General features: G+C 42.2%; 3 protein-coding genes across 5 annotated transcripts in view; 2 read left to right on the top strand and 1 right to left on the bottom strand.

The window, feature by feature from the left end:
- The first annotated feature begins 132 nt into the window (after positions 1–132).
- On the top strand, positions 133–7,408 carry CYBC1 (cytochrome b-245 chaperone 1). Of its 3 annotated transcripts, none has more exons than XM_082204936.1 (7): positions 133–471; positions 1,070–1,206; positions 2,690–2,731; positions 3,797–3,870; positions 4,309–4,405; positions 5,225–5,369; positions 7,164–7,408. In XM_082204936.1, exons 2-7 carry the CDS (start codon positions 1,122–1,124, stop codon positions 7,333–7,335), a joined length of 615 nt encoding a protein of 204 aa, XP_082061062.1. In that variant the 5' UTR covers positions 133–471; positions 1,070–1,121; the 3' UTR covers positions 7,336–7,408. The 3 variants fall into 3 exon arrangements, with proteins under 3 accessions (XP_082061062.1, XP_082061061.1, XP_082061060.1); XM_082204935.1 differs by lacking the exon at positions 133–471 and adding an exon at positions 498–722; XM_082204934.1 differs by lacking the exon at positions 133–471 and having other exon boundaries at positions 766–1,206.
- Positions 7,409–10,367: 2,959 nt separating this feature from the next.
- On the bottom strand, positions 10,368–25,070 carry HEXD (hexosaminidase D). The gene is made up of 13 exons (XM_082204205.1): positions 24,958–25,070; positions 22,917–23,051; positions 22,135–22,244; positions 21,488–21,575; positions 21,014–21,178; positions 18,562–18,745; positions 17,462–17,533; positions 15,738–15,933; positions 15,015–15,097; positions 13,504–13,582; positions 13,245–13,346; positions 12,667–12,756; positions 10,368–10,896 (listed from the first exon to the last, which is right to left on the bottom strand). Exons 2-13 carry the CDS (start codon positions 23,013–23,015, stop codon positions 10,728–10,730), a joined length of 1,437 nt encoding a protein of 478 aa, XP_082060331.1. The 5' UTR covers positions 23,016–23,051; positions 24,958–25,070; the 3' UTR covers positions 10,368–10,727.
- The window catches only part of OGFOD3 (2-oxoglutarate and iron dependent oxygenase domain containing 3), a 41,189-nt gene continuing 40,426 nt past the window's right edge, over positions 24,341–25,103 (top strand). Inside the window, exon 1 of the mRNA XM_082204575.1 lies at positions 24,341–24,456. The gene's annotated coding sequence lies outside the window, so the exon portion shown is untranslated. The remainder of the gene's footprint in view (positions 24,457–25,103) is intronic.

The following is a 25,103-nucleotide window of genomic DNA, read 5'->3' as shown; positions in this document are numbered from 1 at the left end:
AAGATTGAAAGGGGGTGGCAGTTAGTGGGAGCGAGAGGGCGAGATGGGGGCTGGGGAGGGGGAGCGGGACCGGAGAACGCTAACGGGCTTGTTAACGGGGAGAGAGAGGGGGGAACTTCTCTTGCATAGGAGGAGGAGGCTGGGCAGGGGGGCCTGGTGTGGTCCAGTTCCCAGAACTGTTTTCTGACTGCATAGCACACACACACACAAATGGCCAATGGAGGGGGGTAAATGCCTACGCACACTTCCCTTTTTGTCCCTTCCACTTTTAAAATCATGTGCGCGCTGCTCAGTAGTGATACTCGCAGCGATGCAATTATGCACAAGGCAGAAAGCGAATTTTAGATTTCTTAAGTGCTTTGGTGGGGTGGGTTTTTGTAAAAAAAAGTCACAAAGTACTTTTGCATTTAATGAAGTTGACGAAACTGGAAAGCTCTCTTTCTTGTCTCGTGCTTGTGTTAAAAGTAGAAGGTGCGGCTGCCAAGTTGCAATTTGCCTCTGTTTTATAATATTGCCGTACATTTCCTGTTTTTGCCACAATGTGATCTTACATTGGTTCTGGTGGATTGGGGGTATTATAGATGATAAAGATGGACGACTACTGTAGTTGCTTTCTTTACCCACTCACCCATCCACTTCATTTGTAATATTACATGCCATAGTGTTCTCTGAATATAGACCTGAGAAACTAGTGTGTGGTGGACCTCCTCCTAACTCCACATGTAAGAATAACCATTCACTTGTCCGACTTTCTTAGGGCTTAGATATTGAGAAAGGTATAAAACAAAAGTTTAAAATTTGGTTTTAAAAGTTGGAAAATTGAATGTAGGTTCTGTTTGTTAAAGTTAAACTAAGCATAAGAATGTTGAGAGTGCACATTCTGCTTTAAAGTACACAAATTTGATTGGCCTATCACTAGGTGTGTGCATTTGTACTTTTCACAGTATTTCTGCACTTGATAATAAAACACCACATAAATTTAACATGGGACTGAGGTACGCCTCAAAGTATGAAGGGCAAGGGTCTGTAAACAGTGTCTCAATTGGTTTTATTCCCTGTCATTCTGTAGGCGGCTTTTGTGAGTTTTCAGGAGCTCTGTAGATTTGCCCCCACTTCCCAAGATGTATATGTTGGTTGAAGATCACTCAGACTCTGTTCTTCATTTGACGAGATCACCTGGCATCAGATCTTGGTCTCTCTTTGTAGGTAAGTCTTCAGTTTTGTATAGGCTGATACTCCCTTTTTAAAAAATGAGTTAAAACAAACCTCTACTAAAACAAATCCAGATTAAAAGCTTGCTGAACAGCAATAGTGTCCGTGTGGTGACATAGGTGGGACATTGCTGCCCTCCTGGCTTCCAAACACAGTCTGTTCCCAGCACTTACTGAAGGGGGAGGTGTCAGGAACCAGGTTCAGTGTGCTGGAGCATGGTGGAGCCAATCCGCCACCAACCATTACTAGTTAGGCCAGTAAGCACTAGTGATGTGCTCTGTTTGGAAGCCGGGAGAATAGCAGTGCCCCTCCTCTGCCGCTGCACTGGCCACTACTGCTGGAGAGGACATTTTACTTTTGCCTTTATGGCCTCTTAGGTCAGGGAAATCTGTGGTGAATATAGAGAGTGAGGCTTGGATTTAATGTGATGGGCAGGAACTTTTAAGAGGTAGGATTAGATTTTACATATTGATTGGAATATGTGAGGGCGATCTGGATGTGAGGGCGATCTGGCTGCGACATCTGTCACCCCATTGATCGCCAGGGTTGATTCGGCTGATCTGGCTGGCTAGGCGGGTGTCCCCTTCCTCCCTCACCGCTCCATGTGCGTCCCTCCTGAAGCTGCGCGCTCGGTGGAAGAGGACGACCATCCCAGATAGAAGGAGTGTACCGTTCTTCGGTCAAGGAATATTACTTTGGTTGCAAGCCAATATTCCATAACGTAAAGGGGGTCCAAAGCTCAGTAACCTAAGGTTGTATCCACCCACCCTTTATTCAGAGTAGAACCAATGAAAATGAATGATCGTGGCTATCTTAGGCCCTTGCATTCCAGTGGTCCTACCCCGAAGAAAAGTTACTTGAATACAACCCTATTTTCCCCCACAGTATTTTTCTGCTCCACTCCCACCAACAGTAATTGCAATTGATTCTGGAAATCCTCAGTAGCCAGTAAGATAATGCAGTTGTTGCAGATGAATGCATTTGGTTTGCTATTGGCATCACACTATATTTCCAACTGTCTTTCCATGTTACACATTACGTATAATCTTTGAGAAAGTCCTCTAAGCCTAAGCAAGACAGATTGCAATGGTCTTCCAAAAGACCACAGGGTGATCAGACATAAAGCAAGTTGTAATACACAACTGGAAAAGCTCTGAAGGCGTTCTGAAAGTTTCATGATGATATAACAGACTTAGTCATTAGTGATGTCACACAACTGGCCTAATTTGATATCTGGCTCCTTATTCGGATTTCAAGTAAGATTTTATTCTCAGTTGCCTGAATGGATCATTGTTATAGTGTTCAGTGGAATAGTTAACTCAAATGTATTACTATTATTTTTTATGAAAAATAACACTGAAATTTAAAGGGCCTGTCAGCACATGCATAAAACTTGTTTTTCTAAGAGCAAAGTGCTAAGAATATTTAAGTAGCTAAAAGTAAATTCTAAATTCATATATCTCCTTTCTCTTTCTAGGGATCTCCTCTGTAGGTCTGGCTGCTGCTTACTATAGTGAAGGTAAAGCTTAATTATTTTGCTAGAAGCTTATAGCTGGCTCTTACTTAATTAACCGAGGAAAACAATGAAAACAGCTGAACAGTAAAAACCCAAGCATCATGATTAAACCCAGCAGTAGCTAATAAAAATAATCATAGTTAAAAGAACCGTTTATATGTCATATTGGAAAATAAAGTTGGTTAAATAAAATATTTGCCTGGTGCTGAAAGGACATTTACTTCAGTCCTGGGTAAGCCTCATGGGGAGGGCCTTCTGTCGTGGGGAGACGGGAGGGGGCAGGATCACAGCTGAAAAAGGCTCTGTCTCTTTGCACTTCGCTTCAGAGCACTCCAACATTAAGGCTTTGAAAGCCTGTGAAAAACAGGATCTTGCTTAAAAGGGGGATATCTGCATTTGCTGCAAAGCTGTGGCTGACAGAAAGTTGAATGCCCCTGCCTGGCACAGTGTGTGTAACATACTGAAATAATTGCTTCATTACCGAACAGGTGACCTCTTTAGTTTACAAAATGTGCTCGCTTTTACTGTACTTGAGTTTATTCATGAATCTGTTCCTATGGAGGTGTCACAAAGCAATTTACAAAATAGTAAAAATATATGTACAAATATACATATACAGCAGCACTTAGAACAAATGCATATATACAACAATTAAAAACAATGCTATACAGCCGTCTCTTGGTTGTTGAACACATTGGCACTCGTACGTCTTGGCTCCTGAACGATAGAAACCCGGAAGTGAGTGATCTGGTTTTCGAACATTTTTTTGGAAGCCAAATGTCTGACGGGGCTTTTGTGGCTTCTGATTGGCTGCAGGAGTTTCCTGCAGCCAATCAGAAGCCGCGCTTTAGTTTCCGAACGTTTTGGAAGTCGAACGGACTTCCAGAACGGATTCCGTTCGACTTCCAAGGTTCACCTGTGGTTTAAAACAATAGCACACACATATTCAATACAGATACTAGCTGAGATAAAGAGCTCAATTTAGAAGGATTGTTGAAATAAGATACCAGTTCTAAGGGTGGGTGTGGTTTAGATGTTTGCAACTAATTTGAAATATTTTCTGTTCAGACAGCTTGGGATGGAAACTCTTTTATCTTGCCGGCTGTCTCTTTGTAGCTGTGCAAAATCTGGAGGAGTGGGAGGTAAGCAGCATGCTAGGAATAGGGGCCTTGGTTGCCTTAGCCAAATGCTTGCTCAGATTGCTTTGTCCATACTGCTTTGTTAATGTTGCTTGTCAGTATCCCAGAGAAGGGCCAAAGCAAGTTCTCAGTTAATCTACCAGAGTATATGCCATGAGAGAAAGCAAAAACCTCTTAAGCCTTCCTGTGAAAAATGTGAGATTTGGTTGGTTTCACTTTGGGAGAAGGATCTGGGAACAAGCTTATTTGGTGTAATCCAATAATGGGACAGCCATGAACATCTGTTATTATGTATTTACTTAACTGCTACAATAATTGACGTTAATGGTGGGATACTTATCCTTGCCCTTATCTTTGCCTTTCAAAAAAGCAATTATTTTCCCACACTCCCACAGTTGATTCTATGCTGTGATATGATGGTTGTTGTTTTTTTCTGCATAGGAAGCTATATTTCAAAAGGATTCAGGAAAAGTTTTCCTAAAGACATTCAACCTTTACAAGAAGCTGCTGACTCTGTCAAGGGCAGGTCACGAACAAGGTAATGCCACAAATGTAGCAGTATGACACATGTGTTGTGCAGCAACCAAATATATACCGTCTCGAGTCCAGGACTGTGTGTACACTGTACTAATGAAAATCTGTTAGTTATGGGGAAGGGTGAAGAGTTCATCCTGGACAATGAAGAAGCTAGCACCAGGATGTTGGGAATCTAATCTCTGTGTCTCATTCAGCTTCTGAAGCACAACCCTTTCAAGGCATTGATGTGGAGTCAATTTTCCGTGTCACAGCACATACATATGCTTTAGAACTGCCTTTTAACATTAGGCAGGCACCCTGACTAGACCATTTTAGACTCGTGATAAAAATGATTTTTATTTCAGCAAGTCTATCCAGATTCATAATTGAGTTTTACACACTTTTTAATAATTGCTGCTTTTAACTTTGTATCACTGATGAGTGTTTTATATTTTATGTACATTGTATAGAGGGTTTTTTAATTAATGGTTTATATATTATATTATTCTGAACAAACAATTTTTACTGCCATAAGGGTTAAACGTTGGGTTTATTGTTTTTAATGGATGTTGAGACCGAGGTTGTAAGAAAAAAAACATTCTGTGCCACTAATTATTGGTGAAGGATTTGGAAAACCTAACTTTCCATTGCCTCAGTTGCATTTTCATTTAGTTCTGTTGGTCCTTAAAATAATGATAGGCAGTTGGCAGTAACATGAAAGGAAGGCTGGATTGTTTTTACTGCTGTAAGTATAGGATATGGGAGTGTAATGTTTCAGAGAACACAGCAAGTGTTGCTTGGAATCACAGTGCTAACAATAATCTGGTCCTTTGTCAAATAGTGGTGGTTCCGTTGGATGAAATTCGGGCTGTGAATGTGGAAGAGGAGAAAGTACGCTACTTTGGGAAGGGCTACCTAGTTGTCCTGAGATTTGTCACTGGGTTTTCACACCCTTTGACGCAGAGTGCAGTGATGGGCTGCAGAAGGTACCGTATGAATTTTCTCTTCCGTGATGGTTCAGGATTAGTGAGAAAGCATCAGTGAACCTTAGGCAGACAATATAACTTTCAATAATCTAGTTGACCTTGTGCCACTTACAGTTCTTGAGTTGTGGGATGCGGGTGGTGCTGTGGTCTAAACCACCGAGCCTTTTGGGCTTGCTGATCAGAAGGTTGGCAGTTCGAATACCCATGACGGGGTGAGCTCCCATTGCTCTGTCCCAGCTGCTTCCAACCTAGCAGTTCGAAAGCACACTAGTGCAAGTAGATAAATAGGTACTGCTGCAGCAGGAAGGTAAACAGCATTTCTGTGTGCCCTGGCTTCTGTCACTGTGTTCTGTTGCACCGGAAGTGGTTTAGTCATGCTGACCATATGACCTGGAAAGCTGTCTGTGGCCTGAAAGCGAGATGAGCACCGCACCCCATAGTCGCCTCGACTGAACTGAACAGTCCAGGGATCCTTTACTTTTACCTTTTCTTGAGTTGTATATGATGGCCTCAGTTGCAGCTGGGGCATGCAACTTCTTCTGCACCAATTCCTCACTGTTGAAATATGCCATGAAGCTACTAACTCATCTATTTTGGTTGGTATTTAACAAGCTGGGGTATATTTTCATGATTGTAGTACATTCTAACCTAAACTGCAGTTGATGAACATGTTGCATGCATACTGTTCTGGCACTATGAACCCTAGGTGTGGATAACATTGAAGCTGACATGTAAAAAAATAAATTGAGACAGTTCTTCACAATCTGAGTTTAAAAAAGAAAACTTAAGAGCCCTGCAGAGTCAGGCTCAGTGCATATCTGGTCCAGCGTCCCGTTCCCACAGTGGCCAACCAGATGCTGATGGGAAGCCTGCAATAGCCCTTGATAGCTTTATCCTTTTTGAATTTGTCCGAATCCATTTTAAACCCATCCAGGTAGTGAATTCCATAGTTCAACTGTGTGCTGTTTGAACAAGTATTTCCTTTTGTCCTAAATCTTCTAACATCAAAAATAATTTGGATGTTTATTATGTTGTCTTGTTACTGAACTTTGTATACAAGGACAAGATTCTCTCTGAATAGAAGTTATCATTCTAAGAGCTATGGAGCCACATAAGTAGCACCATACATATTCAATGCCTTCTAAGCTTTGTGCACCCACAGAGAGCTCCTTCACTGCTCCCTTAGCATGAGCTAAGAAACAAGGCAGGGTGTCTGTTAACTAAAACATCCAAACTAGGAAAGCATGCTTATGGCTTCCAAACAAGGCAGGGTAAGAAGCCATGCTTTAATGTTGGCTTAATTCTCCTGGCTTGTTTGAAAGCCATTAATCATAATTTGCTGGTTCAAACCTAACAGGGAAACTAACTGAGACTTCCTGGCTTGTTTGTTTGCTTGTGTGAAGGGAGGAGTGAAGCAGCTGCATGTGGGGGAACAAGGCATGCTCATGTCTTCGCTTACTAAGGGAGATATGCTTGTCTGCATGCAGCCATTATGTGATTAGAACACAAAAGCCTTGCACATTTTGAGTATGCACCCCAGTCTGAGAGCTTAATAAACACTATCAGGAGCACCACCACCATCGCCAGGGGAGTTATGAAGCTAATGGGGAACACAGTGTGAATTGCCCTGGGCCCAGCATCTCTCTTGCTCTGTGGTCGGGCCTGAGTGGAAGGGATACATAAGGAGTACTTTTAATTTTGCTGCCTCCACCAGCCGGTGATATTTTCTGCACTTTTGTGACCACCTCAAGCGGGCACATGAATTGCTAACTCTTGCTTCTGCCTTTTCAACAGTGATGTAGAAGCTGTGGCCAAGCTCATTACTGGCTTTCTGGAGCTGAACAAAGTCCCAGCAGACAAGTATATTGAGAATAGCAGTGAAACAGATGTCAGCGATGAAGAGGAACCCTTCTCAGAAATCTACGGTAGCAGCAGTTTAGAGGGACCAGGAGAACCTGATTTTTAAAGCCTTCCTCTCATCCCCAGTGAAACGAATCTTTTATTAGAATTTCCTTACATGTGGTTTTAGAGAAACCAAACTCAGCATAGCTATTGGCCTGGTTTAGATGATCACCTAGGACAGCCTTGAAATTGAGCACTTCCACTTTACCTCTGTGTGCGAGAGAGGAGTGAAAGCTTTTGTTTTCATGTTGGAACAAACCAAAGTTTTGAATTGCATTGGGAATTGTGACCTGTTCTGAAACTATGGTTTGAGCCGGATTGTTGGTTTGTTTGTTTTTAGAACAAAGCACTGTTCATAAATAATGTTGACCTGTGGTTTTAAGTGTGAGCTTTCACTCTCCTCTTGTGTGTGAAGGAGAAGAGGGACAAGGGGAGCCCAACGTATACTGAATTTAAACCATGGTTTAGATGATCTCTCGAACCCAGACCTTTATGTTGCCTTACACATATGTCTTCAGAAGACTTGTCAGCTCATTGGTGAGAGACTGGTATCTTCATTTTTATATTTTGCCATGAGTTTGGTGACAGCAGATGAACTTTCTATTACTGCTGTAGAAGTATGGTTTTTATGTGTGAACATTTTTAACTTTTTTTTACTATTCTTCAAAGGAAATTTCCAGTGTAGTAATAGATATACAAACTATGGATTTTTTAATTTAAAAACCCCACACAACAATGGAAGAGATTTTTTGCATTTTGGGGCTGTAGGTATGAGTCCAGCCTTTCAAGATGTTACTTTTTTAAAACATGGAAGATGGGAAATTTCAAAGTGATTTAGACAGTAAGTTTTATTTTTTATTGTTATAAAAAAAGTATTAAGATCTATGTCAGGGTGGGGATTTTGTGACCCTCTGGATCTTCCAGGACTCCAGGTCCAACGAACCTTTCCCAGCAAGGCCATGCCGGCTGGAGCTGTTAGGAGCTGGGAGTCCAGGAACATTCAGAGGGCTGCGGATTCCCTGATCTGCCATTGGTTTTGAGTTTCCCCCCAAAAATATATACCTCATTTTGTAAGAGCTTTTAAATGTCTTGATTTACATGTATCCTTTTGTTTTCCTGTTCATGTTAGATACTTTATGAGCAGCTAAGGGTGGAAGATTGTAAACGCTCGTCATGCAGAAATTTTACTTCTGATCACTCCCGCTACTCTTAAGTGTTCTTCAGGTGTCAATTGCAACAGTAAAACTGTTTTATAAAGTGGTGTTTCAGCCTTTATACATTTTTTTGTAAAGCTCCCTGTACTGTTTGGATATCCAGTGTTAATATTTCTTATTGGATCCTTGATTCTTATTGAACTTTCTTTTTTTATGTTTCTTTTTAACTATAACATGTATATGTATATTTGGCTTTTAAATTAACAAAGTTTGTAAGAAGCTAAAAAAAAAGCTTCCTGCAGGTACTTGTACATTTCACTTAGGGCACAATGAATGGTGAAAAAGAATGCTTCATTTAAGTACACAAAGCTTGTAACTCTTAAGATAATACGTGTAATTGTAAGTATTCTATAAAATCTGAGAGGCTATATTCAGTTGTATTGCAATTTTATCATTACAGTAGATAGAAGGAATTTTAATTTAAATCAGATTATAATGAGGTCATGTTTCACTATTAAGTGGTGTCTCCCCAAACACTTGAGATTCATGGTCTTTGGATGATCATGGAGCCTCAGTTGCATCTGGAAATTAAGGTTGTAATGGTAGTATCTGGAGCAAGCAATTCCACCACTTCTGGTCCTCATCTCTCTGATGGAGATTCCATTCCACCTTTTGGTTCAGACATGGAACTGTTACGTGTCACATGTCTGTTTACATTCCAGCAGAGTTTGCTGGTGTAAGCGGAACTTCCACTGTATTTTTTTTTGCTTTTGACTCTCTCTCCGGGAAGATGGCAAGGAGAGACGACATGTTTCTTTGTCCTGATTTGTTTAATAAACCCATAGTTATAGTATGTATCCACAGCCTCAAGCCTCTTGTTTGTGCAGTTTGCTCTGTTAAGTAGTGTGTGCCCATGTCAGCAGACCTGGGTCACTGATATATGTCGGAACCAGAGGTCAAGGGATCTTCGCAGCGTGACGGCTGGAAGGAGACGATCCAGCTGGCCATTCGACCCCCGGATGCCGACACTCTCACCTGATGGCTTTCCTACTTCTAGGTACTCTGTGTAGGTATGTGCTTCCTTCAGACGATGCTGCTGGAGACAACCCAAAGTCTGAGGCTTTGAGTTCTGACATTCCAGCCCTAGAAGTGCAGTTTTAAATAAATAAGCAATCCTATTTGAACTCCGAAGGACCACGTTCTCATAGGAAGCCTTTTACCCTTCACCATATATGCCTGTGTAGAAATATAGAAATACATATGACATTCCAGAGGGAATTGATTTATTTTACCATGCCACCAACCAAAGAAGCAGCAAGCTTACATGCATTACCTGGGAGCAAATTGCACTGAACTGAGTGGGGTTTCCTTCTGATGAGAGGTGCATAGGATTGCAGTGCAAATACCTTTGCTGAACTGTGTTTAATGTTTTGGCTTGCAAAGTGTACTGTTTCTGATCTGATCCATTCCTCTTGATTCTGTCGGCAAGCTTTAAACCATTAATTAGACCAATGAATGTTTTGGAAACATGTAAAATATTAAATGTGAGGGATTAGGTGTTTCATTTGATGAAATCTGAGATTGTTTCTTAGCAGCAAAAAGATGCTTTTATCTAGCTCCTGGCTACTTTTAGACAAGAGCTTAGATGTCCTCTTGCGGTTTCACTTGTGTTCTCACCTTCTTACACTGGGTACCTGTGGAATCATTAGCTTAAGTGTGCAAAACAACCATCCAGCAGCAGGGGCTGTGCAGAGCCAACACCATCTGCAGCCCAGCTCTCATGGCAGCAGCAGGTGTTGGGGCCAGAATGAAGAAACTAAGAACATTTGCTTCTGATCTGCTTTGGGCAACTTATTTCTGCTTCCTTCTTGAGAAATCTGTTCGAGGGCATAATGAGGCTTCCCCAGCACACCAGTGGAAATGTTCAAAGCATACTAATAAATGGATTGTGCAACTTTTTAAAATTTTATTTAAAGTGTCTGTGCACAGGTTTTTAAATTGTAAAAGTTTGCAATCAATCTTAACAAATCCATGAGAAATCTTGACGCCTGCTCTCACTTCTACCCAGCGCGACTCTACGCACACAGTTGATTGCTGGTACATTTTCAGAAGAAAGGGAAAGACCCGAGGCAGTAGGTATCTCTTCAAAATTTCTTTTTAAGATTAATTCCAAGCCTGTTAGTGCAACAGACTCATCTCTGCACCTGAAGAGCATCTCCCCGGCGTACACATGCTAATCTAGCTGCATAATGCTAGCTGTACCATGCTGGGCTTCAAATCTGCAAAGCTGTCTGTAAGAGTACTAGGATAATTCCTGTATTGCTCTGTCCAGATCATCGACTGTTCCCTGTAGTCTTTGCAGGCTGGGTTGGACATTCTCCTCCATCCATTCTTCTGCAGCAGATATAAAGAATGTCTTTTCCATTGCTGTTTGGAGCTCTTGGGTCACAGTAGTCCACTTGGTCAAAAGCCTAAGAAGAAACCGGCAGCAGAATTTAATATATTGCCATGTGATGTAGACCTAACTAAACCAAAGATTAGGCTGATTCTTAAGAGATGTTAAAAGTTACTGAAGGCTACATTTAAAGGTTCTACATCCTATGGGAAGAGGGAGCCTTTCACAATACTGCAGAGAGCTAGTGGGTAAAATCCAGTAAGGAAAACTACTTGAATACACACACACACACACACACACACACACACACACACACACAAAAAAACACACACTTGAGACACATATAATAAGATCCTACTATTGTATTTTTTAATATTTTTTTGCAAATACAAAAATCTCTACAGCCAAATTAGCCAAAGTCACCAGCAGCTAAAACCATAGCACCTTTTGTGATCATAAAATCAGGTTAATTTTATGGTTTAGATGCAACACACCAGCAGTAGATAGATTAGCAGGAGATTAGTTTATGCTAATATAGCTCGTTTCACTACAGTGGTACCTCGGGTTACAGACGCTTCAGGTTACAGACTCCGCTAACCCAGAAATAGTACCTTGGGTTAAGAACTCTGCTTCAGGATGAGAACAGAAATTGTGTGGCAGCGGGAGGCCCCATTAGCTAAAGTGGTACCTCAGGTTAAGAACAGTTTCAGGTTAAGAACGGACCTCCAGAACGAATTAAGTTCTTAACCCAAGGTACCACTGTATTGTATTTTGTAAAGTGGGGAGAGGGATTGGATGAGAAAGTCACTGCTTGCAGAATGCAGGTTAAAAAGTGAAGTAGCCTATTCACCATGACTGCTAAAAGGTTTCTCTAGTCTCAGGATTTCTTGCTATACCCCTGCAGCTCTTAAATGTTTTTTGTTGTTTTTTTTGGGGGGGGGAAGCTGCACTAGAACTAGAATTAACACAATTAATGGCAATACAGTACAGTGGTGCCCCGCAAGACGAATGTCTCGCAAGACGGAAAACTCACTAGATGAAAGAGTTTTCCGTTTTGGAGGTGCTTCGCAAAACGAATCTCCTATGGGCTTGCTTCGCAAGACGAAAATGTCTTGCGAGTTCCTGCGGGGTTTTTTCCCCTTCCCCCCCTTTTCTAAGCTGCTAAGCCGCTTATCCGCTAAGCTGATAAGCCGCTAAAAGCCGCTAATAGCGCTAATCCGCTAATCCGTCAATGGGCTTGCTTCGCAAGACGAAAAAACCGCTAGACGAAGAGACTCTCAGAACGGATTCTTTTCGTCTTGCGAGGCACCACTGTACAAGAGACTAATCTTTACTTATAGCAAGGCTTCATTGCTGGTTACATAATGTTTATAATAGCTGTCTGAGGGTAGGGGTGATGTTTGTTAACCAGTCAGGAATGCTACTTCCCCCTTCCACCATGTATTCTTAAATACGTTTAACAAAGAAGCATTTTCACTAGTTTATAGGGGAGTGGCTTTTTTTAGTACTACTCTGAGCCTTTGGCCTTAGTAACTCGAATATTTGTGAAGAGTCCATTACTTCACAGCAGTTCAGCCAATGGTTGGAGTGGCAGGAAAACAATAAGGTTTTAGATCTATTTCCTTGCTTTGGTGCTGTTGGTGTTCTAATAAAGTAACGATTGACTATTTGAGCATTTGTGAATTTGAGTGAGCGAGGTACTTAAATGCACTGTCCAAAATGGCATCCTCAACATGGAAGTTTCTAACGCCAATTGTTAAGAATAAGATCATGAACTTTTAATATCCCTGTCCCAAGATAATCTTCAAAACACAAACTTTGCAAGGAATCAGAGATTTTTAGTTACCTTAGTGCATCTGGCTGAAAGTGATGAATCATTATGGGATGGATCTTCTTCCTCTTTCTGTGGTAGGGGCTGAACCAGCCTGTGACATACCTAAAAGTGATAAGCCATAAATATATGTGGGAGGGGGAGTATTGGTTTGTTTTCATTTTTATTACGTATCTTTTGTTCTCGTTTTGTATTTTTTTATGTTGTGAACTGCCCTGTGATACTCAGATGAAGGGCAGTATACAAATTAAATAAATAATAAGAATACAAAAATAATTAAAGAACATATGGGTGTGAATGGAACTGAAAAGCTACAGGGCAGACTGAGAGATATCAGATACTGTAGGTCCAACTGTAAGATTTAACATTTATAAGAGTAGTAACTCTTTATCATCATGTAAGCATATAGTAACAGTTAGGATGGTTAAAGCGATATGGTGGAATCCCCCCCTCCAGTTCTTGCTTATGCAAGGAAAAATAACTTTTAAGTCCTTAAGTTAATACACAGTAAAAAGATAAAACATTTTATGTGGCAACATGATTGATTATAGCTCTACATGACGGAGTGTCAGCTCCTCCTCTTTGTTCCTCACCTGTTGTTTTCCAGAAGTTCATCCACTGAGGGCTTGAGGTAGAATGTAATTTGTGTCACCAGCGAGAGAATTTCACTTCCCGGGAAAGTCCCTGAGATGTCACTGTTCAAGAAGAGAATTGGGCAAGTGTGAACTTTGTCCCTAACGTATTGGGCCTGATACCCATGGGGCCTGAAAGCGAAAGGGGCTTGCACATTCCCCACTCCCCGTAATATTGCTGCCAGAAATGCTGTTGCAATCTAGAAGTTGGGGCTATTACCTCATATAAGTGTCTATTTCCAAACTGGAGATCCCCAGGGATTTTTCTACATCTTCTTTCACCTTTTCTGAATAGCCACCTTGGGAGGACCAAAGAGAGAGGAATTGCTGCTTTTGTTTTAAGTGTAAAACCTTAAACGGGACACAAAACTGGCCTAGTGATGTGTGTGTGTTCCTGCATGTATAAAACCCACTGCTATTAAAGGATGAAATTATGACCCTAGGTCACCCAAGTTTAAAAAACATTGTGATTCCTAGAGGTCTTAGAAGGATTTGTATCATGAAGGGTAGGCTAGAAATCATTTTAATAGGTTTCATAAGTTAATGATGGCTCAGAACCCAGCCAGCTATTTAGAACAGAGAAAAGGCAGCCTAGTTTTATATAGATAGGTGGGTTTTGATTTTAGGGTATGATCCCGAGCATACTTTTTTTGAAATCAAGTTGCAATAAAGCTGATGGGACTGGGGAACACAAAGCTTTTGCCCAGCACCACACCTTCTGAAGGGACGCGGGTGGCGCTGTGGGTAAAAGCCTCAGCGCCTAGGGCTTGCCGATCGAAAGGTCGGCGGTTCGAATCCCCGTGGCGGGGTGCGCTCCCGTTGTTCGGTCCCAGCGCCTGCCAACCTAGCAGTTCGAAAGCACCCTCGGGTGCAAGTAGATAAATAGGTTCCGCTTACTAGCGGGAAGGTAAACGGCGTTTCCGTGTGCGGCTCTGGCTCGCCATAGCACCTTTGTCATGCTGGCCACGTGACCCGGAAGTGTCTCCGGACAGCGCTGGCCCCCGGCCTCTTGAGTGAGATGGGCGCACAACCCTAGAGTCTGTCAAGACTGGCCCGTACGGGCAGGGGTACCTTTACCTTTTACACCTTCTGAAGCTTTTCCTTTGGCCTGTACTATCCAATGTTGCCACCTTGTGGCAACTCACTCATAGCCTGGTGCTTGTGACTCAAAATGTTTCCTCAGAGGAAAGTCTTAACAAGTTAGTCTGCAAGCCCACCTCTGCCTTAGTTGAACCAGTCATGTTTTATGGAATCTCTAATAGACAGAAAGATTATAGCTTGCAGAGGCGGGTGGGTGGGGAACGGACACAAACATAAAGAACTGTTTTAACTACTTAATACTGTTATGTATGGGCATTAGTCACGAAGTATGCTTGACTGGTCTTAGCAACTATTATTATCTAGTAACCAGTACTGATTTCAGATGTGAAAGGCTGAAGGTCATGAAGAGTCCTGGACTCCTTCAGGGCAAATCACTTTTGCCACTGAAAAAAGAATACCTCACAGGTTCTTGTTAATCGCGACATGAGACAATGCATGAAGTAAAGGAACTTGGCTACCCATTCTAGAGTATAGCTCTAATATATTCCTGGGCAATAAGGGGAAAAAATGTATTTAAGTTAAGCAGTTATTCCAAAGGAATGTACAAATTCTGATGCTAATAATCTTGCAGTGTTTTCAGGATCCTGTGCACATGATTTAGATCTGACTGAGGAGAGAGTAATTCTATACCGTTCTTTAGTGCCTGGAGACATACGGCTAATGATGGGATTCCTACAGGCAGAAGCTCGCACAGAACAGAGAAGTGGTCATACCTAGAGAAGAAAATGCAGAGCGATTCAGTGAGAGGCAATATAAGCAAGGGACTGAAGCGGTGCAGGCATCTGCAGTCGCCCCAGAAACTTTAGGAACTTTATTAAAACGAATCTATGGAGCCCACAGAATGTAAGGAATCTAGCTGCATGTGCTTTTCCATCATGATGCATCTGTGACAGAAAATGGAAAGTTCAGCAGTTTTGAGTAAATGCTGCACCTGTATATAAACTGAATTTGAGTCATATGATCTGTTCCTCTTGCAGAACAGTTTATTCTTTTAGGATGAAACGATGAAATGAAAAAGGAAGTCTGGGACTTTAAAGAAGGTGGGGAAGGAGTTGGGGCAAAAAACAGAAAAGAAAATGTAAAGCAGGACCCACAATGGGGTGGGAAGCAGAAACAACAGAAGCCAATGGTGAGAGGAAAAGTTCCTCCACAAGCTGACGACTCTCCTTCTGTTTCTGAAATTTCTGCATTTTAAAGGCTTCGCCTCAGAATTTATATGGTCTCAAAAAAGTGTGTGCTGTCCAAGTTCGACTCTTGGCTTCAGAATCCTTCTTAAGAGGAGAGATTCTGTAGTGTTCAATGTATTCATTAATGCTATCGCTCTCTTAATCCCCTTGTGTAACATTTCATTACCTTTGCCAACCGGTCAGGATGATTCCTTGGATGATACCAGCAGGACTGCTTTCAGCCACTTTCAACCACTTCTCATGGTTTTTAAGGTGGTGTCCAATGAGGGTCAGACACTGGTTGACTCCTGTGGCCCCTTTAAAAGCACTAGCAAACCACAGCTTTGAGAAGTCACACTTCTGGTACTTTTTTATGAGAGTTGCTAGAAGTAAAGGGAGAGACAGGAAAGTCCACAGTTCAAGGGCAGTGTATAAACAATCTTCTGCTGATACACGACTGGGTCCAACTTGTACCAAGTGGAAAGAAGAAACTGGCAGACTTGTGATAAAAAAGGCAACGTTCCTAAATGCAGCTACATTTGCTAGTAAGACTCACAGATCTACAGTGGTACCTTGGGTTACAGATGCTTCAGGTTACATACGCTTCAGGTTACAGACTCCACTAACCCAGAAATAGTACCTCGGGTTAAGAACTTTGCTTCAGGATGAGAACAGAAATCATGCAGCGGCAGCGAAGCGGCAGGAGGAGGCCCCATTAGCTAAAGTGGTGCTTCAGGTTAAGAACAGTGTCAGGTTAAGAACAGACCTCCGGAACGAATTAAGTTCTTAATCTGAGGTACCACTGTTTAAGGATTATGTATATTCCGTAGGGTAAGCCTCTTCATTAGCTAGAAAAGTTAAAACTACTCACAACCCACTTATTGTGAGGCAATGCTGAACCAGTCTCAGATTTCAATTACATTGGAGAAAGTAATACATGGATTATTGTCCACACATTACTTTATCTGGTGTGCTCATGTTTAAAACAGATAATTCAAATGACCTAAATTAAAAATGATTAAAATGTCCTATGCTATTGTCTCAATGGGACAATTCTGCTTAGTATCCCCCCCCCCATTCCTTCTTTGGGCGCTGAAGAATATCTACTAGCACTGTCTAAGCTCCTCTGTCTTCACGATAAGAAATAAGCCAGTGAGGAGGAATGTCAAACATCACTTGGCTGGATGTCAAAATTGTGCCTTCGGAATATGAATAAAAATAGCTTGTGATAAGTACATTCCACGTGACCAAACTGGAGTGACTTCATGCCACATCACTATCATTTTTTCAAAGTACCCATAAGGATATCCAATCAACATTCCTTACTCCTCCCCGCCCCCCCCCCACCCAAGTACCCCAACTTTGGTATGGTCTTGACATTTAAATCAAGATGGCTGCTCCCCGAATAAGAAGACAGGTTCACTCTCATTCCTTGACAATTTCCTGTTTCCAGTGTCTGCTGTTAAAATGTTTTCCTAAACTTTGCCACTAGCCACATTAGCATAGCTGTCAACCTTCCCTTTTTTTGCAGGAAATTTCCTTATTCCAGTGCTGTTTCCCACTGCTTCCCGCTGCTATCCTGGATTGTTAGATATCCCGTAGACTGTCCCCGGGACAGGTGAAGCTGCTGATCCCTTATTTTCGAGGCTCCTGATCCCTTATTTTCAAATCTGAAAGTTGACAGCTGTGCACGTTAGTTATATTCTACCTCCACTGTCAAAGGCCATATGCTTCTGTTTACCAGTTGATGTGAATTGCAAGTGGGGAGACTGCTTGATTCTGTTCTGGTTCTGCTTGCAGACTTGCCATAGGCATCTGGTTGGCCACTGTGAGAAGAGGAGTAATTCTATACTTCAGACAGTGACTGAACGCATTTCCCTTTTTCAAGCAAAGTCACAAAGCAATGCAAACCTTTACTATCCACATCAAGGTCCGGGGAGTAGTCCCAGATCATCAGCTCTGCAAGCTGTGCTATCCCAGACTCTGGAAAGAAACAAATATGACTCATTGTATTTCTCAGTTGTATTTGTGTAGAGATTTGTATAAAGGAAATTGGTTGGTGATAATTTCAAACACCCAAAAACTTAAGAAAAAATATGTATCGAATTCCCAGTCCCTCCTAATGTAGTGGGCCAATGATAAAGCACAGAACAAGCAGTACACTAATAAGACAGTAAGTGAGATCCAATCCCACAGTTCATTATTAAACTGGCACATAACTTTCCCTGTGATTCAACACAAAAACTGGAAATATTGGTACATTTATATCTTATTCAGATACATTTAATTAGGCTACGCTAAGCTTCTATTGTAAATTTTCCTGTTCTTCCTTGCCATTTTAAACAGGAGTACTTTAATATGTATATATTTGGAAAATAATTAATTAACATCGACATCAAACAATCTTTCCATTGATGGTTATAATCATTAACAGGTTTACATCCTATAATTTTAATGCAAGTGAGTTCTATATCTTTTTGATTTTTTGATTTCTCCTGAATAATTAAAGTTCAAACCACAGAAATTTGACCTGGCATGGCTTTTTAAAATTACTATTTGCACTTAGTGTTTTTAACCTATTAATTTTCTCTGAGGATTTGGATCCCGCAAAATACAGCACAGTTCTATGTGGACATACTGGATGAGGATACTGCAGCAAGTATATCCTTGCTGAGCACCCACCCAAAGTTGTTGAGCTTTGAAATTTTAGGGGAGCACCCACCTTCTCCTCTTCACTCCCACTGCACAGCCTTAAGGGCTGCCGGTATGCACCAAAGTGGTGCCGTAACTCAGTTCTGGTGAGTTCCAGCTGAAGAAAAGCCCTGGTGTTTTATTTTAAATGCTCAGAGTGCTTCTTTGTGGCATTTGAAAGTATCCACTCCCTCCAATAAAGGTGTCTTCCTTTCAATACATCTGAAGCTAACTCTGAAACCACAATGAATTCTGACCTGCCAGAAATGAATTATGTTGATCATTTTTTCTGTGAGACTCCCTTTCTGGTGACAACATACCTCTCAGTGTTTTTTCGCTCATTCCCCTCAGCATGTCATCCCACACAATAGGTTTCACTGTAGGGCAGGCTGAGACTACATGGCTGGCCACGGCTTTCATGTGGGACAGGCACAGTTTTTCTATTGTATTTTCTTCTTCCTGCAGCCACTGTTTGGACTCTTCTCCTTCACCCAGATAATACACCTGGAGACACCAACCAATGCATTCTTCGTTTACTGCTATTCTGCTAAGCACCATTTATCAATTCATTTATTTTTCAGTACCAACAACATACTAGTTACTGGCCTGATTCACGTGTCGCATTAAGCTATAGTTTAAAACAAACTATGGTTTGATGTCAACAAGCAGCACGATGGTGTATGCTGTTGTCAAGTTCCCTCTTGGACCTCTCCCATTTCCAGTTCCTACTGTGCCATGGAGGAAGCAAGCGGGAGTCTGACTTGTCATGTTGTCCGAACCTGAGCTTGTGGTTTGTTTTCCTCAAAGCACACGCACAGAGCCATGGTTACCACTTGTGGTTTGTTTGGAAAGAAACAAACCATGAGCCTCGGTGTGGACGTCACAACAAGCCAGACTCTGGCTTGTTTCCTGGTGGCACAGTAAAATAAAGAGCAGAGAACTATATATTGAGTACTGCACAACAATATGAACCACCACACTGCTCGTTTGCACTTTGTTTTGATCTATGGCTTAATGTGATGTAGAAAAACAGGCAGTTCTCTCACAAGGATATTCCTGCTCCATTGATGGCTATCACAGACTTTGGGCTGGAGCACACAATGCAGTTACTAAAGTTATGCCAATGAAAACAGTTTTCCTTGACAGCGGATCACTGCCCACTCCATACTATTTAGAAGCACTTACTGTGCATTCAGGGTGGCGCTGTGGGTTAAACCACAGAGCCTAGAGCTTGCCAATCAGAAGGTCAGAGGTTCGAATCCCCGTGACAGGGTGAGCTCCCGTTGCTCAGTCCCTGCTCCTGCCAACCTAGCAGTTCAAAAGCACTTCAAAGTGCAAGTAGGTAAATAGGTACCACTCTGGCGGGAGTTTCCGTGTGCAACTCTGGTTCACCAGAAGTGGCTTAGTCATGCTGGCTACATGACCTGGAAACTGTAAGCCGGCTCCCTCGGCCAATAAAGCGAGATGGGCGCCGCAACCCCAGAGTCGGTCACGACTGGACCTAACGGTCAGGGGTCCCTTTACCTTTACTGTGCATTCAGCCATCCCTGCTGAAAGTTTTCATGCCTGCTAGGCTAGTGGAATGAGGGCTATGTGCTTCAAAGTACTGGGTGGGGATCAATCACCCCAGGGGAGCCATTTTGAGTTGCATTCCCATAGCGATTGTATGCTTTATCTCCATACAACAGAAAGGAAAGGGGGGATATAGCTGAGAGAAATTAATGGGTGGTGTTTGAGAGTCAAGAGGCAGAGGAGGAAAGAGCACAGTAAACTCCCCCTCTGCCTACAATTTTCCAGCTAGCCTTTTTATAAACATTTCTTTGGAACTAAAACAGGCATACAGGAGCAATAGTGCTCCTGGTGACTTTTACAAGCTGGTTTGGTGCACAGCAGTAACTTAAAGAAGTCTTTGGGATGCTGGCCTTGTAACCTGTGGCAAGATTATAATGCACTGCTATGCCCAAGATACAGCTTTTGGCATGCCACTGCAAACACCACCTTTTCAGCATCTACAGTGATGTAACAAAAATGGCACATACATATGATTGGGTGGCTATCTCCTATGTGATAAGCACAAACCCAAACCTGAGATAATTCACTGGTGGACATTCATTTCAGCAAGTCCACCACATCTACCACAGATTTCAATAGGCCCTATTAAAACGCAACATAAAAGGACCAGCTTCTGAAGCCAAATTCTTCCAACCTGATTTATTCCACTGCATGATTTATTCCAAATTATAATGTGTTGCTTCTAACAAAATACCTGACAATATAAAATAACTGCCCAAAGCTAGGAAGTACAAATGAACTGAAATCAGATCATGAATCCAAAGATTCACTCATTGCTCTGTACTCTAGGCAGCCAAATTCTCTTTTCCTTCCAGTGGCCCAGTGATGGCTGAGGAAGACATAGGGGAGCCCTTGTAAGACATCTGTGTTTATTTCCCTATCATTAAAACATCAGGAAACAGTCACACAAGTAGAAAGGTTACCTTCTAACTATAGTAGTTACAAAAAAAATGTTCAGTATTCAAAGCTATAAAGGCCTGATGCATTAAAAACTCATAGTAAGGATTTAAACACACGCACACACACTCTTAAGAACCAAAGAATTTCAACCTCTGTGCATCTGAATAAGCCAGTGTGGATCATGCTATGATGATGTTTATTGCGTGATTAAGAGAATTTGACAGCCCAGCATGTCCAGGGTCAAGGAAGACATCATTAAATGCACTGGAAATGATTCCAGCTCCAGGTCCCATACTATACCTCATCACAGCCGATGTGAAACCATCGAAGATCATCATGCAGTGCTACCACTTGTTCTATCATTGTGTTGACCAGCTTCAGGGATTCCTCTTTATGGGGATTCACCGTGTTGGGGAACATTGCCACTTCCCGTAGGTGACAGAATTCTTTGTGCTTTAGGACAAACTGCAGGAGAAGCAAGAAGTAATGGGTGTGGTCACCAAACTGAAGCAAAAAGGGTGACCAAAGACATAAGCAAAGGACTTCTGCAAGTGATTATAGATGCCCCAGTTGAATAAGCTAGGGCCAAGTAGGATGCATTATAAAAGCCCTTTACTGTACCATCACATGACCTGAAGTCGGATTGTGTCCCACAACTCTGCTCCACTACACTGGTTGCTACTGCACTACAGGTAGTAAAACTAACAGCTCCCCCTTTACCCAAAGCAACGCCCATCAAATTCAAGTGTGTGTGACTTGAATCCTGGCATTTACCTCCATATGTCCAAAGGTCTGGACCAGAGGGACAACCTCTAGCTCATGTAACTTGGCCAGCTTTAAAATCTCTTTAATCTCAGAGGAACTAGAAAACAATAGAAAACAACATTGTTATCAATGGTATATTTCAACATGTTAAAAATTTCACTGTTTATATACACAGGCAACTCCCTGTTTGTGCGAGGGTTGCGTTCTGGGTCATTGTGCACATAAGCCCATTCCGCCCTGTTCCATGGCAAAAAATGACACGTATGTCAGAGGCAGCACATCAGTCTGCTGTGTGCAAAATGGCTGCCACCTACACAAACACACATACACACACATATAGGATGTGCACTAACCACAAAATCTAGTTAAGACCCCAATTTGGAACACAGCCCAACTTGGTCCAACTGGCTGATGAGGTTTAGCATATCGAAATCTACTTTGTTATCCCCACCCCAAAATTGGGAAATTTTAAAAATGGCTATGGATCCTCCCCCCCCCCTTGAGGGAGGTATGGATGAAATTTACAGGCACAGTAGCAGTCCCAGCGCAGGTTAAACATGCCAAATTACAGGCAAATACATTCAGGGGTTTACGTGCAGGGCAGTTTTTATTCTGGTCAGACAACTGCAATTAGAAAACCTTACTATCTACCTTACCTGTATGCGTCATTTGCTTGAAGTGGTTTCAGTTCCCCATCATAGGGGAACATATCCTCATATTCAAGGAGAATGCCATTTGCACCCAGGGCATGGAACAATGGGAAGATCTGTTGGTTGCACAAAACATGTGAAATATCCAGCTAGTGTGGAATTTAGCTTTGTAAAACATTAACACATCTTAGGGAATGCTTATATTGTTATTTCCTGCTCTCGCGTGTGAGAGATAGCCCTGCTCCAAGCGTACTCCTCTACTCCAATCCCTTCTTCTTTCCTGTCATGTCTTTTAGATTACAGGCCTGAGGGCAGGGACTGCTTTAGCACTGACACTTGTAAGCCATTCTTGGAAACTTTTTTTTGGCTGGGGTAAAAATGCTTCAATAAATGCAATCCTTTTGCTGTATCTGAAACACTAGAATCTGTATGACATAAAATACAGCCCTTTTTTTGTATGCCTCCTTAGGGTAGTCCACTAAAGCCTGTTACTGCTCATCTTTAAATATTTATTTTTAATTTTTTTTTTAATTATGCAGTAAGACACCTTAGTTTTCACAGCAGGCATTATCAGGAAGTGGCAGTTTTAAATACCCCTGCTTTAGGGGGTGAAACAATTGAATCTTTTCATATTGGAGAACAAGACAGAAATGCAATTAAACCTACAACTCAGACTACATGGAACAAGGTAGTGGAAAAACTAAACTCATTGGATGCAACTAAATTCAACCAAATTAACATCAGCAGAGATTCAAATCTCTGATTTACATAGACCAACATTGTGTTACCTCTGCCAGGTATGAGACCTTTGGTGGGGCTCCCTTGAGATCTAAGTGCACCAGGTGCAGTTCAAATGGAGAAGAAACCATCACTCTGTTTTCTTCCATGTTCCAGATGTGAGTAGCAAATCCAAGTGCTTATACCTGGAAAAGAAGGAAAATTGTGAAGAGACTCATTTACTCACATAATTGAACAAGAATATAAAAAAATGGAAGCCTCCCATGGAATAATTGGAACCAAGATGAAAATCTGGTTCCTTATAAATTGCATATTCTTTATTTTCATATAGGCAATAATCATTACTGTGATATACACACTGTTGTTAATTACATGTATACTGCACCTTTCTTCCAATGAGTTCAAGGCAGTGCACATAGCTTCCGCACCATTTTATCCTTCCCTATTCACTCTAATGGATGTTGTTCATTCCCATGAAAGAGAGGTGCATATGCACATTCTCTTACTTCAGCCTTTCTGGGTGATCCCTACATGTCAAAATAATCTGAGCTGCAAACTGACATTTAAGGAAGGAAGGAAGGTCCCATAGCTTATCACTGTACCACACACATCATCACACAATAATAATAAAAAAATATTTATACCCTGCCCATCTGGCTGGGTTTACCCAGCCACTCTGGGCGGCTTCCAACAAAAGATTAAAAATGCATTAAAACATCAGTCATTAAAAACTTCCCTAAACAGTGCTGCCTTCAGATGTCCTCTAAACGTTAGATAGTTGTTTCTTTCTTTGACATCTGATGGGAGGGCGTTACACAGGGCAGGCGCCACTACCGAGAAGGCCCTTTCCCTGGTTCTCTGTAACCTTGCTTCTCGCAGTGAGGGAACCGCCAGAAGGCCCTCGGCGCTAGATCTCAGTGTTCGGGCAGAATGATGGGGGTGGAGACGCTCCTTCACTCACTCACTCACTCTTCAGCATTGTCTCTGCTGACTATCAGTGATCCTTCGAAATTTCAGAGAGGGTTTGTCCCTACCTGGTGATGCCAGAAATTAAAACTGGGGCTTTCTGCATGCAAAGCATGTACTTTAGCACTAAGCTATGGGTTATCCTCAAAAGAGGAAATATTTAAAACAATGCACAGGCAACAACAAGGTCACCAATAAATCCAAGTCCACGTATGATGATGCAGGAAGATACTGTGTTTAAATGTACCCTTAACTTAAATATCCATCAATGAAACTGCTAATTTTGACTGCAAGATGTCAAGCGAGCATTCATGCAAGATGCAGGGGCCAAGACAGTGTGGCATCTGCCCGTTCCGTTTTGGGATCAATTTCAGCGCACGGGACAGAAAAGACCCCTTGCCCCACCACCCATCAATTGACTGGCTAAACACCCTGGCAGCAAAACAAGTTTCCACCTAAAGCCAAGCCCTCCCAGCTGCCACACACGTGACCCTCCCCCCTCTCCTTCCCAGACGTGGCCCATCAGCCACTAGACACGTCATGGGAAACGGCAACCACAGCAATAGTCACTGCCTCTGGGGCAGGTGATGGATTTAGGTTTGATGAGGCCCTAAGCTACTGAAGGTAATGGGGCCCTTTCTATGTCCAGCTGTCCTTTGTCAACAACAAATTGTCGCTGGTTTTTGTGTTGAATATACGCTATATGGTAATTTATGGACCTAACAGGTATCTAAAGCCATTTGCACATGCAGAATGTAGGCACCTTATATATAGAAATGATCAAAGCAGTGATATTTTAGGGAGCAGGTGAGGCCCATCACTTATATCACAGGAGCCTACACAACACAAAACACTGCTGCTGTATGTAGGTTTTATTTAATTTTTTATCTTATATTTTGGAAATGTACATCCAGTTCTTTTTTCTTTAATTTTTTTGGGGGGCCCCCAAGAGAGTGGGGCCCTAAGCTATAGCTTGTTTAGCTTATACGTAATCCTGCCGCAGGTCGCTCAGGCCCCAACATCCTTCGGCTCGGGCTCCCTCTCCTCCCCCGGGGAGCTGCCCCTCTTCGCCGCGCGCGCCAGCCCACCTTCTTCCACAACAACAACAACTCCGCTCCTTCTCACCTCCGCTCCTTCGCGCTCCATTCCGCCTGCAGCCTCGATTAATCTTCCCTGCCCTTCCGCGCTGCTCTCGCTTTCCGTCATCGGCTGCTCCTGCCTGCACATTCTTCCCTCTGTAGCTTCCGCTCCGGGAACGGAGAATGCCGATT

Source organism: Podarcis vaucheri, assembly GCF_965113315.1.
Source record: "Podarcis vaucheri genome assembly, chromosome: 2".
NCBI lineage: Eukaryota > Metazoa > Chordata > Lepidosauria > Squamata > Lacertidae > Podarcis > Podarcis vaucheri.
Note: the sequence above shows the minus strand (reverse complement) of the source record. Positions and strands in the feature narration are given on the sequence as shown.

Excerpts from the sequence above, each read along its gene's own strand:
- CYBC1 (XM_082204936.1), top strand. The coding sequence starts at position 1,122 with ATGTATATGTTGGTTGAAGATCACTCAGACTCTGTTCTTCATTTGACG. Across the intron at positions 1,207-2,689 it reads ATCTTGGTCTCTCTTTGTAG|GGATCTCCTCTGTAGGTCTG; the intron begins GTAAGTCTTCAG and ends TTCTCTTTCTAG. Across the intron at positions 5,370-7,163 it reads GCAGTGATGGGCTGCAGAAG|TGATGTAGAAGCTGTGGCCA; the intron begins GTACCGTATGAA and ends CCTTTTCAACAG.
- HEXD (XM_082204205.1), bottom strand. The coding sequence starts at position 23,015 with ATGGAAGAAAACAGAGTGATGGTTTCTTCTCCATTTGAACTGCACCTG. Across the intron at positions 22,245-22,916 it reads AGGTCTCATACCTGGCAGAG|ATCTTCCCATTGTTCCATGC; the intron begins GTAACACAATGT and ends TGCAACCAACAG. Across the intron at positions 10,897-12,666 it reads TTTCAGCCAGATGCACTAAG|GCTTTTGACCAAGTGGACTA; the intron begins GTAACTAAAAAT and ends GTTTCTTCTTAG.